Below are 13,125 nucleotides of genomic sequence, written 5' to 3' on the forward strand. Positions count from 1 at the left end.
TTTCTTTTACTTTTTTTGTGAGCATTTCATGCTCACAAAATCTAGTGTTGCTTCGCTTGCTTTCTAAAAAAAAGAGAAATAATTGGCATGAGTACACAGTTTATGAGCAAAGCGATACAAGATTTGTTTTCTTTTTATTTGACGAGAAATATTTTCATGGAAATAGAAATATTCTAATTGAAATATTTAGAAATAGTTTAACTGAAATAAATTTTTGAATTCGGTGAAAACTTGACATGAGAAGTTACGCAAAAACTGCAAAATTTTCTATTATCATGATAATAATTCTTCAAGTCCCTTGCCTTTTCAAGTGGCCATGAGGCACGTAATTACAATCCTGAACACGACTCGAAAGGTTACCATCTTTGCCCTTCCTCCTCCGTAAAAGTCATAGTTGCTAGTGAGTTAATGCACATGACTACTTGACTACATGACTACGTAAATAAGTAATTCATAAGTGTTCTTTTTTTAGTGGTTCTCAACATACCAGCTTGCTTTTTAGTGGACCTCTCAATTATTTCTTTTTTTCTCAACTGAAGCATAACTTTGTACTTTTTTGCCAATATGCATTCTTTTGTTTATCTGTATCATTTATCTTTTGCAAAGTCGAATGTTTATGTTTATGATGTAATTCAAGATTTATTATGTGTTATGTTTTGTTGGAAAAAGAAGAACCCTACCGATCACTTTGTCTGATTTTGTGCTGAGTACTAAAGCCAAAGTACATTTATGCAGGGAGATCCCATTACAATGAAAACCGATATGCGATCGAGTGATTGAAACTTGTTTAAGCATTAAAGATTGATATGATTTTGTAACTGCACTTCCTCGTTTCCTTTTAAGAAGATCGATCTTTCTCCCCAGCATTTCGAAAGCATTTGAAACTCGGGACAAACAAAGAAGATTTCTCGTTAATTGCTAAGCAGAAGTGCAGGGAATGGCGTTATGTGCTTTAACCCAGTATATCCCAGGGGAATCTGGGACAGATATTTTTTTCTTACCCTCGCTAAATTGGCAACATCATTATGATTTTCTTCTTTTTGATATGCACTGTAAGTTAAAGTAAAGAATTACACAGATTGCCAATTTGGGAAAGATGCTTTGACTATATTCTTCTTTATGTTGCTAATGTATGGTTCAGTTTTAAAGTTAGCGATTAAGAAGCTAATTTCAAATCTGCAACCAAAATCAATTTTTGTTAGGTGACCAAAATAGAGCTCAAAGGATAGAAAAAATTTAAGTCCGCCTTATGAAAGTTTTCTTCATTAGCCTGGCAGTTTCGTCTTATCTAATCTATATCAAAGTTGGACAAAGTCATAACAAAATTACCAAAACATGCCAATATTAGACATACATCTTAATTTTACTCTTTTAAAATGCGATGCCTACTTGATAAGAGTTGTAAATTCAGCAATTTGGGTCATTTATGGGGTTAAAACGAGGACTCAAATAAAAGAGCATTATTTAGACTACTCTACGAAAGGACTACTACAATGATAAAACTTATAACACAAAACTCCTACACCAAACCATCGAAACGTGATATATGGGATTTGACAGGTTAAAGGGTCGTTAGAGACAGGTAAATGATACTACAGATCAATATAAGTATGTTAAAAAGCGAAACAAATCATTTCCCTTTGTTTCTCACCTAAGCTGGCTATATAGGCGCGTCTCGCGTTGCAAAGAAGACTTCGAGGAGACTGCAGTCCGCAAACTGAGTTGATAATGCTAAAGATCTTCCGTAACACACACTTTCCTCGAGCCTATCTTGCTAACGAATGGAAGCTGCGAGTGTGAATTGCACTATGCTCGCATTGTGGGTATTTGTGGAGATAGTCATCTTTTCAGCCGGATTGCTGGGCCAAGAGCTTGTTGGATTGTCTGAAATCTCAAAATACCGTGTTGAGGGTGAGGAAATTAATGTTCAATTTGATTTGAAGTAATGACAGTCATTGCCTTTCTTTTTTTTTTTAACGGGGCATTTTTAATTTCTGGAGGATTCCATTAAAGATAACAAGTCGTTAACCATCAACTATTGGATATTAGTGTAATGTGGGTAAAAGATCCTGGCAAAAGGTCTGCCTATATAATGGCTTTTCTATAAAACTTTGTCGCTATTCAAGTCTATAAAATGAATGTTGCCTGTTTCCTCGTTACTTAACGCTTTAATAAAGAAGAAGCAAATCTTTTCCGATAAATGAAACATTTTGAATGACATAATGCACAACGCAAAAGCAACAGCAGAACCCCCAAAAAAGTGCTATGATAGACGGTCTTTTTGTAATTAGTAAAATTCATTTGTTTCTGCACACTTCAAATAATGATTATTAATCAACGTTATTATGATCAGCGGTTACGTCATTCTTTAGGCGTGTACATAGTTTTACAAGATGAACTAAATAATGATTCACAGAGAGTAAGGTTAACTTTCATGCCTACACACTTTAAATGCCTCCCATTTTCCGTTACCATTCCATTCTAATTCAAAACCTATCACATTGAATTAAAAGGAGAATTACTCTATCCCGGTATAAAATGATATTGCTTATTGATCCCAATTCATTCAAAGTTATGGCAGCATACAAACATCCACAAATTAATGTGGCGTTCCCCAAGGATCAATCTTGCATCCGCTCATCTTTCGATTTAGCATTAACGGAGAATGAAATAATAATGAGTGATGATATGAATTATTCTCAATGTGAATTGAGGAAATGCAGCAGTTGTAGGTCGGTTTTGATTTGAGGAAATTAAAAATTAAAAGTCAGAATTTCAAAGTTTGGTGCGGTAATTCCTACTTAACAAGAATACAATACGTTTGGAAGTCGTATATAATGGAAAACAATGTAAGAAATATAAAGAAAATCAACAACTTTCCACTTTTCTACCTTGATAAAAGAGGACTTGGCTTACCTCTTTCAGAAAGCAGGGAAATGATATTACCCCTCACGTAAGTCAGTAAAAGCAATGTATATTTTGATTAAAATTAAATTTTGTAGAATACTCTTTTTTTTTTACATCGTTCTACATAGGTGATGAATGAATTGTAGCAGTCTTCTTATCCAGCGATTTCTGCACCGAAGCTTTAAAAATTGATAAGAACTTTCAGCAAATTTTCCTGAAACTTTGCTGATGTGTTTTACTATAGAATATTGATTTTTCAAGCAGTCCACATAAATATATGCCGACACCGTCATTATTATGTATCATTTGTAGATAGCACTATTTCGTTCCCACAGTTATCTGAATGAGATCACTGAAATCATTAATATACAAATATTTAATGTATCTTTTGGTTGAGTTGTATCAAGCTTCATTTTACAATGAAAAATACTTTCTTGTATATCAGACTATCTGTTCGCCAAATTGTGACCATGATGTTATTTTAAAGGTGTTGCCCTCATTATTAAAGATTCAACTACATGAATCAGCGTATGATAGATTTAGATTTAACGGGGAAGAAGCGTTTCTTCCGTTAAAGTCTTAAGAGGAGAATGAATATTATCCAAGTAATGTTGTAAATACTTTTATACATATAAGGATTCGCTAGTTTCTTGCTATTTATCTTACTGCAAATAAGTTGGGGGAGATGTCATGGAACAAGAAATAGCGCTATTTTACTTCAGAAAAAAAAAGAGGATTTGCACTTCTTAGCATTTTTCAGCTTTTGTACAGATCCAATATCTTAAGAATTTCATACTCTTGAATGAGATGATATAAATTTCTAACGGCTATTTTATATTTCAATCTTTGCCTTTAATTTTGCAAGACGCTTTCGTACATGACACCTGAGTGTCCATCTTTATGCGACTCGTCATCATTCTGATGTTCGCTACAATAACCTTCCTTGCGACTACTCTTAGGCTACGGTCACAACTCAGAGTGGCGACCGACCGATTTGTAGCCTTCTCGGTCGCCGCTGAAGAGATGTCGAGCAGGTTATAAAACCCCAGCGGTGCCCGAGCGATGCCCTGTCGATTTCCCGTCGGTCACCGATGGATTTTAGGTAAAAAAGTGCGAAATATGGGAATCTTCTCCGCGCAGACACTGAGCAGTCACCGAGCGATGTCCCATTGGTAACTGGACGATCTCCCACCGGCCACCGGCCGATTTTTACGAAATCGCTCAGCGACCGACGGGTGATCGGTAGGTCATCCACCGGTGTGCCGTAGGCGTACCTTTGGCCGTCCGCCGGTCTCTGCCGGAAATTTCTCGCGAGCTATCTGGGTATATTCATGTACCTATGCGATTTGTGATATTATAATTAATTAATCAATTAATATAGAACTCGAGACAAAAGATTTAAGAGTTAAATCACCAACTACCAAACCTCAGCTGCGTGAAACCACAGATAACTAGAAATTAGGAAATCCAACAAAAGGGAGAAAACCCAACATGGAACAAACATAAGAACAGATTAGAATTTTCAAAAATATCTTTGTTTGCTTCTATATTTTACAGTATTTTTCTATTCCTATCTAATTTCATATTTTCATTTCCCATCTTATGTCTCCATTTCTTCTGCATTTAATAGGCCTTTAATAAATTATAAGATAACCAAATCATATATTACTAAGTCTACATGATATTGACACTATATAGCTTTCGTCTCTTTGCACCAAAGTGGTTATCCCTGTCTTCTATGTCCCTCATGTTGGTTGCCGAGATGATGAGATGATGAGATGTTGGTAGGGGTTCCTTGCCTCTATTCCTCCCCCTGCTTCTTCCACACTTCCCTGGCTTCTCTTACCCATCTACTCCCTGGTTTTCTTCAGTGTTTCTGTCATTTTATCGTTATTATTTGTTGTTCCTAAATCGCTCGACGGCGACCGCTCTATCTATTCCATTGGTTTTCTTCTGTGCTTTTGTCATTTTTGTCTCTATTATTTTTAATTCCTAAATCACTCGGCGGCGATCGCTCGATTAGGTCAGTGCCTGGGCGGTTGCCGCTCGGACACCGAGCGTATTTTGGGCAGCAAGTGAAAACTGGTCGGTCGCCGCTGAAATTTTAACTCCGCATTAAAACTTCAGCAGCGACCGACCGATGCCCTAAAAATCAGTGGTGCCTGGTCGGTCTCTGGTCGGCGTCCGACCGTAATTGGCTAAAAACTCGCCGACCGGTCGCCGAGCAGGCTGATCTTAGGGGTTGTGACAGTAGCCTATCTAGTCCTGGTGAATAATAGGCGCCTCTTCTCTGCTCTGTTAAAATCTTAATGAAAGCAAAAAGCATAATGTTTAAATGCAACCATGAATAATGGATTTCAATGTCAAGACATATATCCATGGTTTCTTCACTTTTCTTTTTATAAACAAAATCCTCTCCTTTACAGTGCAATAAAGTTATAATTTCGCAGAGTCCCAATTCCCATGCTGTCCCAGTAAACTTTGCACATGCAGCAAAATGTATGGAGTTTTCTTTCAAATTATACGAAGTGGCAAATCATGAATATGATCACATTTATTTTCAAACTCATCCTCATCAATATGATTATATTTTTCATTAAAAGCTTTAAGCAATGGATTATGACACTGTAGCAATCTGCATTCATCAGAATTGTGTTTTCTCTCTGATAGCAAACAAGAATTTGTATCGAATGTACTAGTATGTGTGTACACTGTATAATTTGTTTTGTTATCACTTATTACTTTGTCATGAAAATTTCAATTCTATGTTAACATCTATTGCGAGATTAATGCATGAAGTATTTGCAAGCAGTCAATAAGTTGCGCAGGGATATGTTTAAAATTCATAGGTTCAAATCGATCATTTCTAATTACATAAATCCGATATTCTCAGAGCATATCATATCAGATGAGATGTCAAATTGGTATTTGTAGCCGTTATGATTATGAAAGTTACACAATGCATTCAGGTGCAACTTACCTTGGCTGTTTCGACGAACGTTGTCAGACTGAGGGCACATATTTAAGCCTCAAGAATTCTTCATATTTGACCCCAACGAGCTGCGTTATGCTCTGCACCCACACCGGCTTCGTATTTGCGAGTATCCATGGCAGTGTATGTACCTGCTCATGCCATTTCAACTGTTCCCACCTATCTGCGCTGGCTAACAACATCTGTGGAAGGCCATGCTCTGGTAATCCGGCTGTATTTTGTGGAGGCATATCCAAGATCACTGTCTACAAGGGTAACGTTAGAACAATTTATCTGTCGCTTGAAGGGACTATGCAGTGCAAATGCATGCGGACGTGTATTAATTCAATATAAGCTGGTCATCCTTAATTTGGCCAAAAGAATGATCTGAATATGTGTTGTAGAATATTTAAAAATACTTTTTTAAACATATTTTTCCTCAAATTTCTTGGAAATGCCGACAAAAAAACAGAAAAAAAAATCAAAACAAATTAAAAAGCAAGATTTTACCAGTGCTATGACATTATCTGTCGATCAGTGTACTAATATGATAGGTTGATTAATGAAAGACATTCGAATCCACATTCCCGTAGACCGTAGACCAAGAATAATTTGCATGTTTCCCTGTAATGTCTTTTGTTAATCATACAGTCTATATTAGTAAAATAGACTCATGAAATTTATGCTCACCTTAGGAAAAGTTGCATCCCATTGGTTTTTTTAATAATCATAGTACTTCAGCAATGAATGACAGATGATGTTACCGGCAGAATATTGGTGTGGATGATTTTATTGGGCGTATCCATGTAATCTGAAGAAAGTTTAGTAGAAACATTATCATAAAATAAGAGGCATGTTGTTCATATACTTAATTTTGCCACATAATATGACATTCAGGGTATCATGACTCAAGTCAACATGATTTTGCATTATACAGTTCTTTTAAAATGCAATCATAAGTAAACATTAATCTAAGCAAACATAAATTCATAAGTGCAAAAAAGGGTATCTAAGAGTAAGATGGGTTCTTTTTTTTTTTTTTAAAGATATGTGTGCATACTTTCTAACTGGTTTGTGATTTAGAGTTTTCACCACCTGATATTACCGCAAGTAACATACATTACCAATCAAAACATGATTTGCAAATATTGTACTCTTTCTCTGTTGGAACCATTGCCTACGACAACCGATAAATGCCAGAGATTATATACAAGGCAGATGCAAATTATACAGCACAAGTCAGTCGTTTCTTTCTGAAGGAGAAGATGCACTAACAAAAATGATAAACTATTAGCTGGAGACAATCAAACTGCCTTTCAATAATGATATCTTATGAGTGGAAAACTGTATAGATGTCATGTTCCTTAAATTTCTCTGTCAGTAGGCCTACTAATCGTTGTTATTAATATTTGTTTAATGTTTGGTTATTTTTGCATTCTGAAGAAACGAAAGAACAAAAGAAAACAGATTTTCTTTTATATGTTAACGCGAGTGTTAGCTTTTAGGGGTGAAATGAAATGAAATGTTTATGTTCTTAGGGGTGAAATGAAATGTTTATGTTTATGTTCTTTTCGAAAAATGAAATAAAGTTTGAATTGAATTGAATTGAATTGAATTGAATTAACAAGCAGCTGAAATTCAATGTATCTAAAATATATATAAGTTCAAATTAGTCACTCGATTAGCATGGAGAAAAACCTCCATTACTCACAAATCTCCAAATTGTAGGTAAGTGTGCTGGACATCAGCACTATATAAGGAAATAAAATATCATGACATCACGAAACATAATTGAAAGTGACAGTTCATTTCATAGTTAAAGTGCAATATGAGTAAGATGTTTCCCTCCGCACTTATTCAATTATACATTATTTTCCAGAGACCGTTTATATCAAAATAAGTTATTGACGAACGTTTCCTGAATAGTAGTTTCATTGGTAAAATAACTTTCCTGTTCTCACTCTTTGTTACAGTAAAACTCCAGCTCAACACGAGTCCTTGCTGTCAAGGTGCGCCCACAACGAGTAAGAGCGTTTTTCAGATAAGACATTAGTGATAATAATTTATGTGTTACGTATAAAATACAAAAACTCAGTAATATTTACTCGATTTCTATAATTTCACATAACAAAACATCCATCTTTAATGTATGCAACAAATTAATCAACAATGATTAATCAAACGAAAACGAATCAACCAATACATACATATCCCCAAAATTATATCATACATCCTAGATCATACACAAACTTACTCATTCTCACACAAACTTACTCATTCTCACACACACACAAAAAAAAAAAAACCCATCCTGAACTACCTGCTCCCCCTGTAGTTCTAGGGTACCTGCTCACATCCCAACCCTACACTTCAATGAATTACCTTTGATCATAAAATTCCGTAATATATTCATCGCACATAACCCTACAATAATTAATGTAATCACAAGTAATATAGGCGCCAGCAGTAAACAACGGAGAAATTAAAAAAAAATACAAAAACGAAAATTTGAGCCGTTATAAAACTAATCTCTCTCCTTACAAAGCCCCAGCCGCTCTCTACCAATCAAATACGTAAGCTTTAAAACACTTCTGTTACTAATATATTCAAATATCTCAACTAATTGACATATTCCCACTTAATTAAATGCAAACCTGATTTCTCTCTCGCAAGTGCCAATTTTGTTATCTTCATCAATACTTTCGACTTTACTTTTTCTGAATTGTGTTAAAAAGGGTTAAATACCTATACTTCTTGACTGAAAAATAATACATTTCAGCAAATAATCAAAGAATGAACAAACTTTATTCTCAATGAACTACCGGACAGTACTACGAAAATATCTGCCCAATGCATCTCTCGTATTTCTTTCATTTAATATCATAACTTTCCATAGATCTTCAACTATTGACATTGCAAACATATACATGTTAATAAGTTTCTCTTTATGGATAAAAAAAGGAACACAAACAGTTTGCTACAAAAGCAAATTCTAAAAGTTGCTCTTTGTTTGTAAATCACTCAGTGTAATAACTTAAATTGAAATTCTCGTTGTCTGCCATGTCAAAAACAAACTATCAGGTTCAATGTGCGTAGTTGCTTTGCAACGTTGACTAGGCACCTCGAGAAAATACATTATGTTAGACCTAATTCAGAAATAAACGCATACCAAAGGAAGTGTACACGATAAAGAAGTACTATAGGCGAGCTCGCCTAGTACCGAGAAATATTAATTAGCCAAGGACACACACATTGGTAACAGATTTCGTGATTGTAGTCAACGTGGACGTAATATTCACTGTTGTGTAGACGAACAGATTATTAGATCAAGCGAGTATAACAGTTGGCAAAAATGTTTTCAGTGACTGTCACCTAATTATGCTAGATATGCGTTGATTAAACGAGATTTGTACAAACCATTTGATCATTAGACCACATGACGACTAGTAAAGTGAATACTATCTCGACTAATTGGTAAACAGACAAACAGGATGTGGAAGAGTCATGTTTAGACAGTATACTGCCAGACTGTTGTTACTTTAATAAAAGGGTAAGACCTACTGCCGCAGACTAATAAGATTCAACTATTACGTAACTTCAATAACCAAACATACTCTTTATGTAGCCGTGGACTTTGTATCAGTTTTTGAATTTGCTGTCGTTAAACTCCCTTTTTTTTCCATCTCTCTCTTTCCATTCTATTATATAAATAGTGAAACCCTCGATCGTTGAGAGTGATGATTGCCAAGACGCGTTTTCTTCCTGCAATGGTATGTAGGTTTTCCCGATCAATTTCATTAAATTATTTGTTTTTGTTATAGATTTTCCCGTTGTCACTCAAAGCCACTATTGAATGCCCTCAAATTCAGATACTGTCTTTCAAATTTTCAGTCCAGTCGTTAGTATTTATTTTGATACACTCGAATTAATTCATGAACATCGAATTCACTACTATCGACCAAAAAAAAAAAAAAAAGAAGAAGAAGAAGAAACTCACAAGGGCATTCGATTTTTCGTTATCCCCATACCATCAATATTAAAGATATTCAAATTAGCAATCGCTCTTATGAATTCGTTTCAGTACTATGCGGTTTCAAATTTTGTGAAGTGGATTTCAACGTCTGTGCACCCAAATTAAGAAAGTACCTCAGAGGAGCCTGCTTGGGCATTTGATTTCATTTTCAGGGAATTCATTTTAAAATCATAGCCTTCACGGACTTGATTGTTTATGTTGTATGCATGCGTCTTTACGCTTGTCTCTTCGCCTCTGTACACGTCGTTTTGCCCTTATGCATGTAAGATATACAATAACGATATTGCATAGACATGTCACAATTTTGTATGATGACAGAATCATTATTGATTTCTCATAGATGATTGATTTTTTTTTCAGTGTTAGTTTTTTAACCTTGCGAGTGGAGTCTCTTTCCTTTCACAAAAATTATGTTGTCTACATAAAACGTTATAAAACGTTGTTTTTATGTATATATTTTTTCGATCTGTGTTTTATGTAGGATAGTACAGAATGTGTCATCCTCCTTTTTCATCTTTTTCATCCATTTTATTTTTATTTTTCATTTGTAACGTAACCAGTCCAGGGTATGCAAAATCATGATATACATTCAATGCACTTATTTGAAACATGTTTGTCCTTTCATGAATTTGAATGACGGAACAGAGTCCAAGGCAATGGGCATCTAATTTGAATCCCCATTTGCTGAATATTATGTTTTTATTTGAATTTGAATGATTTGCTTGCATTTTGATTTACACGGATGATAAATTCGAACGGGGGGATTATTTCGTATGCACATTCCTTAAATCGTTTGCTTTTATTCTGATTTTGGATTATTCATTAAAAGTTTTTTTTTTTTTTTTTAAACGAAAACAAATTCGAATGAAACAGATTGACTCTATATGCTCCAAGCTTAAATGATGTGCTCCTTGTAAATTTTGTTCGACACCATTGTAAGGCGTATTGTACAAATTGTAACAAATTTGAATAACTATTTTATACCTATTTTCATTAATTGGAATGCTTTAAGAGTTTAATTGAATGGCAAAAATAAAGAATTGGGCTGGAGACATACATAATATAAATATCGCTGGTGATAAAACAAGAGACAGCATACTACTTTCCTCTCAAATTGTGGTTCCATGATTCATATTCAAGGGCTGCAGTATTGTCTTATTAAGTTTGTTATGTATGTTATCGCATTGTGCGTGTCTGTATGTCATTCTGTACTTGTTCATGAAAAAGTTTAGGTATATTTTTGTTTCCCTCGTTTTCTCGACCATATTTCTATTGCGGTTTGTTTCACTATATTTTGAACAAAGTAAAATTGTACCAATAAGAACCAGTACATATAGCTAAGATCATGTCTCACTAGTCAAGTACATCGTGTAAGTCTACATGTAGCTGATGAAATCAATACTCCTTGTAAGAACGACATAAATATGTGACTTTAAATCATTCTTCACAATACATTCAACTTTTATGTTGAAGTTGTTTATTTTTCATGGGTACTAGCATTAGTAATATGGTATTAGTACCGCTCTTCTTTAACCTCGCTTTTACCCGTTTCTACCTGTACATCTACCTAATATACCAAGTGATTAGGCATGCGGAACACATTTCGCCACGAAATTGTGATATTGCTTGTGTCAGAGGATTCTCTTCTTCAATAATGACATTTCATATTGATCACGTTGATCACAGTCTGACCGAGGAGTTGTTTTTAGTTTGAGGTTGCGAAGGACTGTGAGTGCCAGTAAAAAGTTGAAAGTTTCTCTGCATCCTCTAAAGAGGTCATTTTCTGGAGAAGCTCACAACATTTGTATGGTCATTGATGGCAGTTGTATTTCTTTACCGCAGGGGCGCCCGAGAGTCATTGCAAAGCCAATGAATTTGCTTACTACATAGCAGCGGCCGCCGTCATGTGCGTTTCGTTAGTCATCGTGGTCACCTTCTTCGTGTGCATAAGGTAATGAACACAAATCAATGAACACAAATCAACCTGGCATAGTGGTTAGGGCTCTGTACTTACAAAAGAGGAACTAGGGTTCGAATCCTCTCAGGTTCAAACAGTTCTAAAACAAATTCTTACACACAATGCAAATCTTTATCCCTACCCCCACCCCACTCAGGCGGTCAACCATGCACACAGGCTTGTTCAAGATTCTTAGATACCCCATTAAGGATGGAAATGGGTCAAGATTAGTTTTTAACTTCACTCAGAAATTAAATCTTGTTTTCATGCCTTTTATGTTGTGTTATAGAGTTCCTCTAGGATACATTGGTCTGAAATAAGATCAATACCACAGATTATAATCTATATGACAACATGTAATTTGATTTTTATCAAAACAGATTTGAAAGGAAAACGACAAGAAAAACAATTTCAGGGTTACATTTTTGGATGCCATATCGTATTCGAATTACAGGTGACGCCAACAAATTAGCAAGAGTCTACTTCTGTGTAATACATAATTTCTCAGTTTGCAAGCTTTCAAAAGCAAAAGCAAAACAAAACAAATAAAGCCATGAAACAAAACGACAAAACGGATTTTGTTTGCAAAGATGTGGCAACAAAGATATCATTGTGTGTGTGTGGGTCTTATTTTGCTCTTCAGGTGTTCGAGGGAAACCCAGTCGGTGGACGTGTGACCACATGCCTAAAGTTAGTCACGGAAAGTGCAGGATAGACACGGACATTGACCGGCACAGAATAATGTGTTTGTATGCATACCCTAAACTGTGTGCCGTGTTTGATATACAGTAGGACCTCGATTTTCCGGCCATCGATTATCCGGATTCTCTGTTATCACCCGGAAGTCAACTGGCTGACATTTTTTTTTTTAACACCTCTGTCAAATGTCGCCGGCGGCATTATGTTTTCGTGTTGTCCGTCCGTCCGTCCGTCCGTAATCGATTTTGTGAACAGCGTGACTAAAAAAAGCGTTTGAGGTATTCTAATGTAGCTTGGCATTATATGTTTTTAAATGTTTTCATGTATTTTCAGTGCCAAATCTCTCTAAAAAAAAAACCACATGTTCAACCATTATCGCGCGAATACACGACAGGAAACATTCCAATCATCGCAGCGGACTGTAATTTTAAGTCAGTTTGTGAGACGATGTCAATGATTGGTGCCACGCTCGTCACTTGGACTGAGTGCACAGCAGTGGTTACCGTACAATGCAGTATTCGACGAGTCGCATTATCAATATGCTGTCCTCGGTCATTA

General features: G+C 35.5%; 1 protein-coding gene across 1 annotated transcript; it reads left to right on the forward strand.

Moving 5' to 3' along the window:
• The first annotated feature begins 1,808 nt into the window (after window positions 1-1,808).
• Window positions 1,809-12,545, forward strand: LOC140243768 (uncharacterized). Its single transcript, XM_072323436.1, has 5 exons — window positions 1,809-1,911; window positions 5,877-6,152; window positions 7,852-7,902; window positions 11,754-11,862; window positions 12,512-12,545. The coding sequence occupies exons 1-5, from the start codon at window positions 1,809-1,811 to the stop codon at window positions 12,543-12,545; spliced, it is 573 nt and encodes a 190-aa protein (XP_072179537.1).
• The last annotated feature ends 580 nt before the right edge of the window (window positions 12,546-13,125 follow it).

The sequence above is a fragment of the Diadema setosum genome, chromosome 20 (genome assembly GCF_964275005.1).
Source record: "Diadema setosum chromosome 20, eeDiaSeto1, whole genome shotgun sequence".
Lineage (NCBI taxonomy): Eukaryota > Metazoa > Echinodermata > Echinoidea > Diadematoida > Diadematidae > Diadema > Diadema setosum.

Bases quoted from the DNA above. Each gene is read 5' to 3' on its own strand.
- LOC140243768 (XM_072323436.1), top strand. From the start codon at position 1,809: ATGCTCGCATTGTGGGTATTTGTGGAGATAGTCATCTTTTCAGCCGGA. The intron at 7,903-11,753 runs GTAAGAGCGTTT...TCTTTACCGCAG, and splicing joins TCAAGGTGCGCCCACAACGA to GGGCGCCCGAGAGTCATTGC. The intron at 11,863-12,511 runs GTAATGAACACA...TTTGCTCTTCAG, and splicing joins ACCTTCTTCGTGTGCATAAG to GTGTTCGAGGGAAACCCAGT.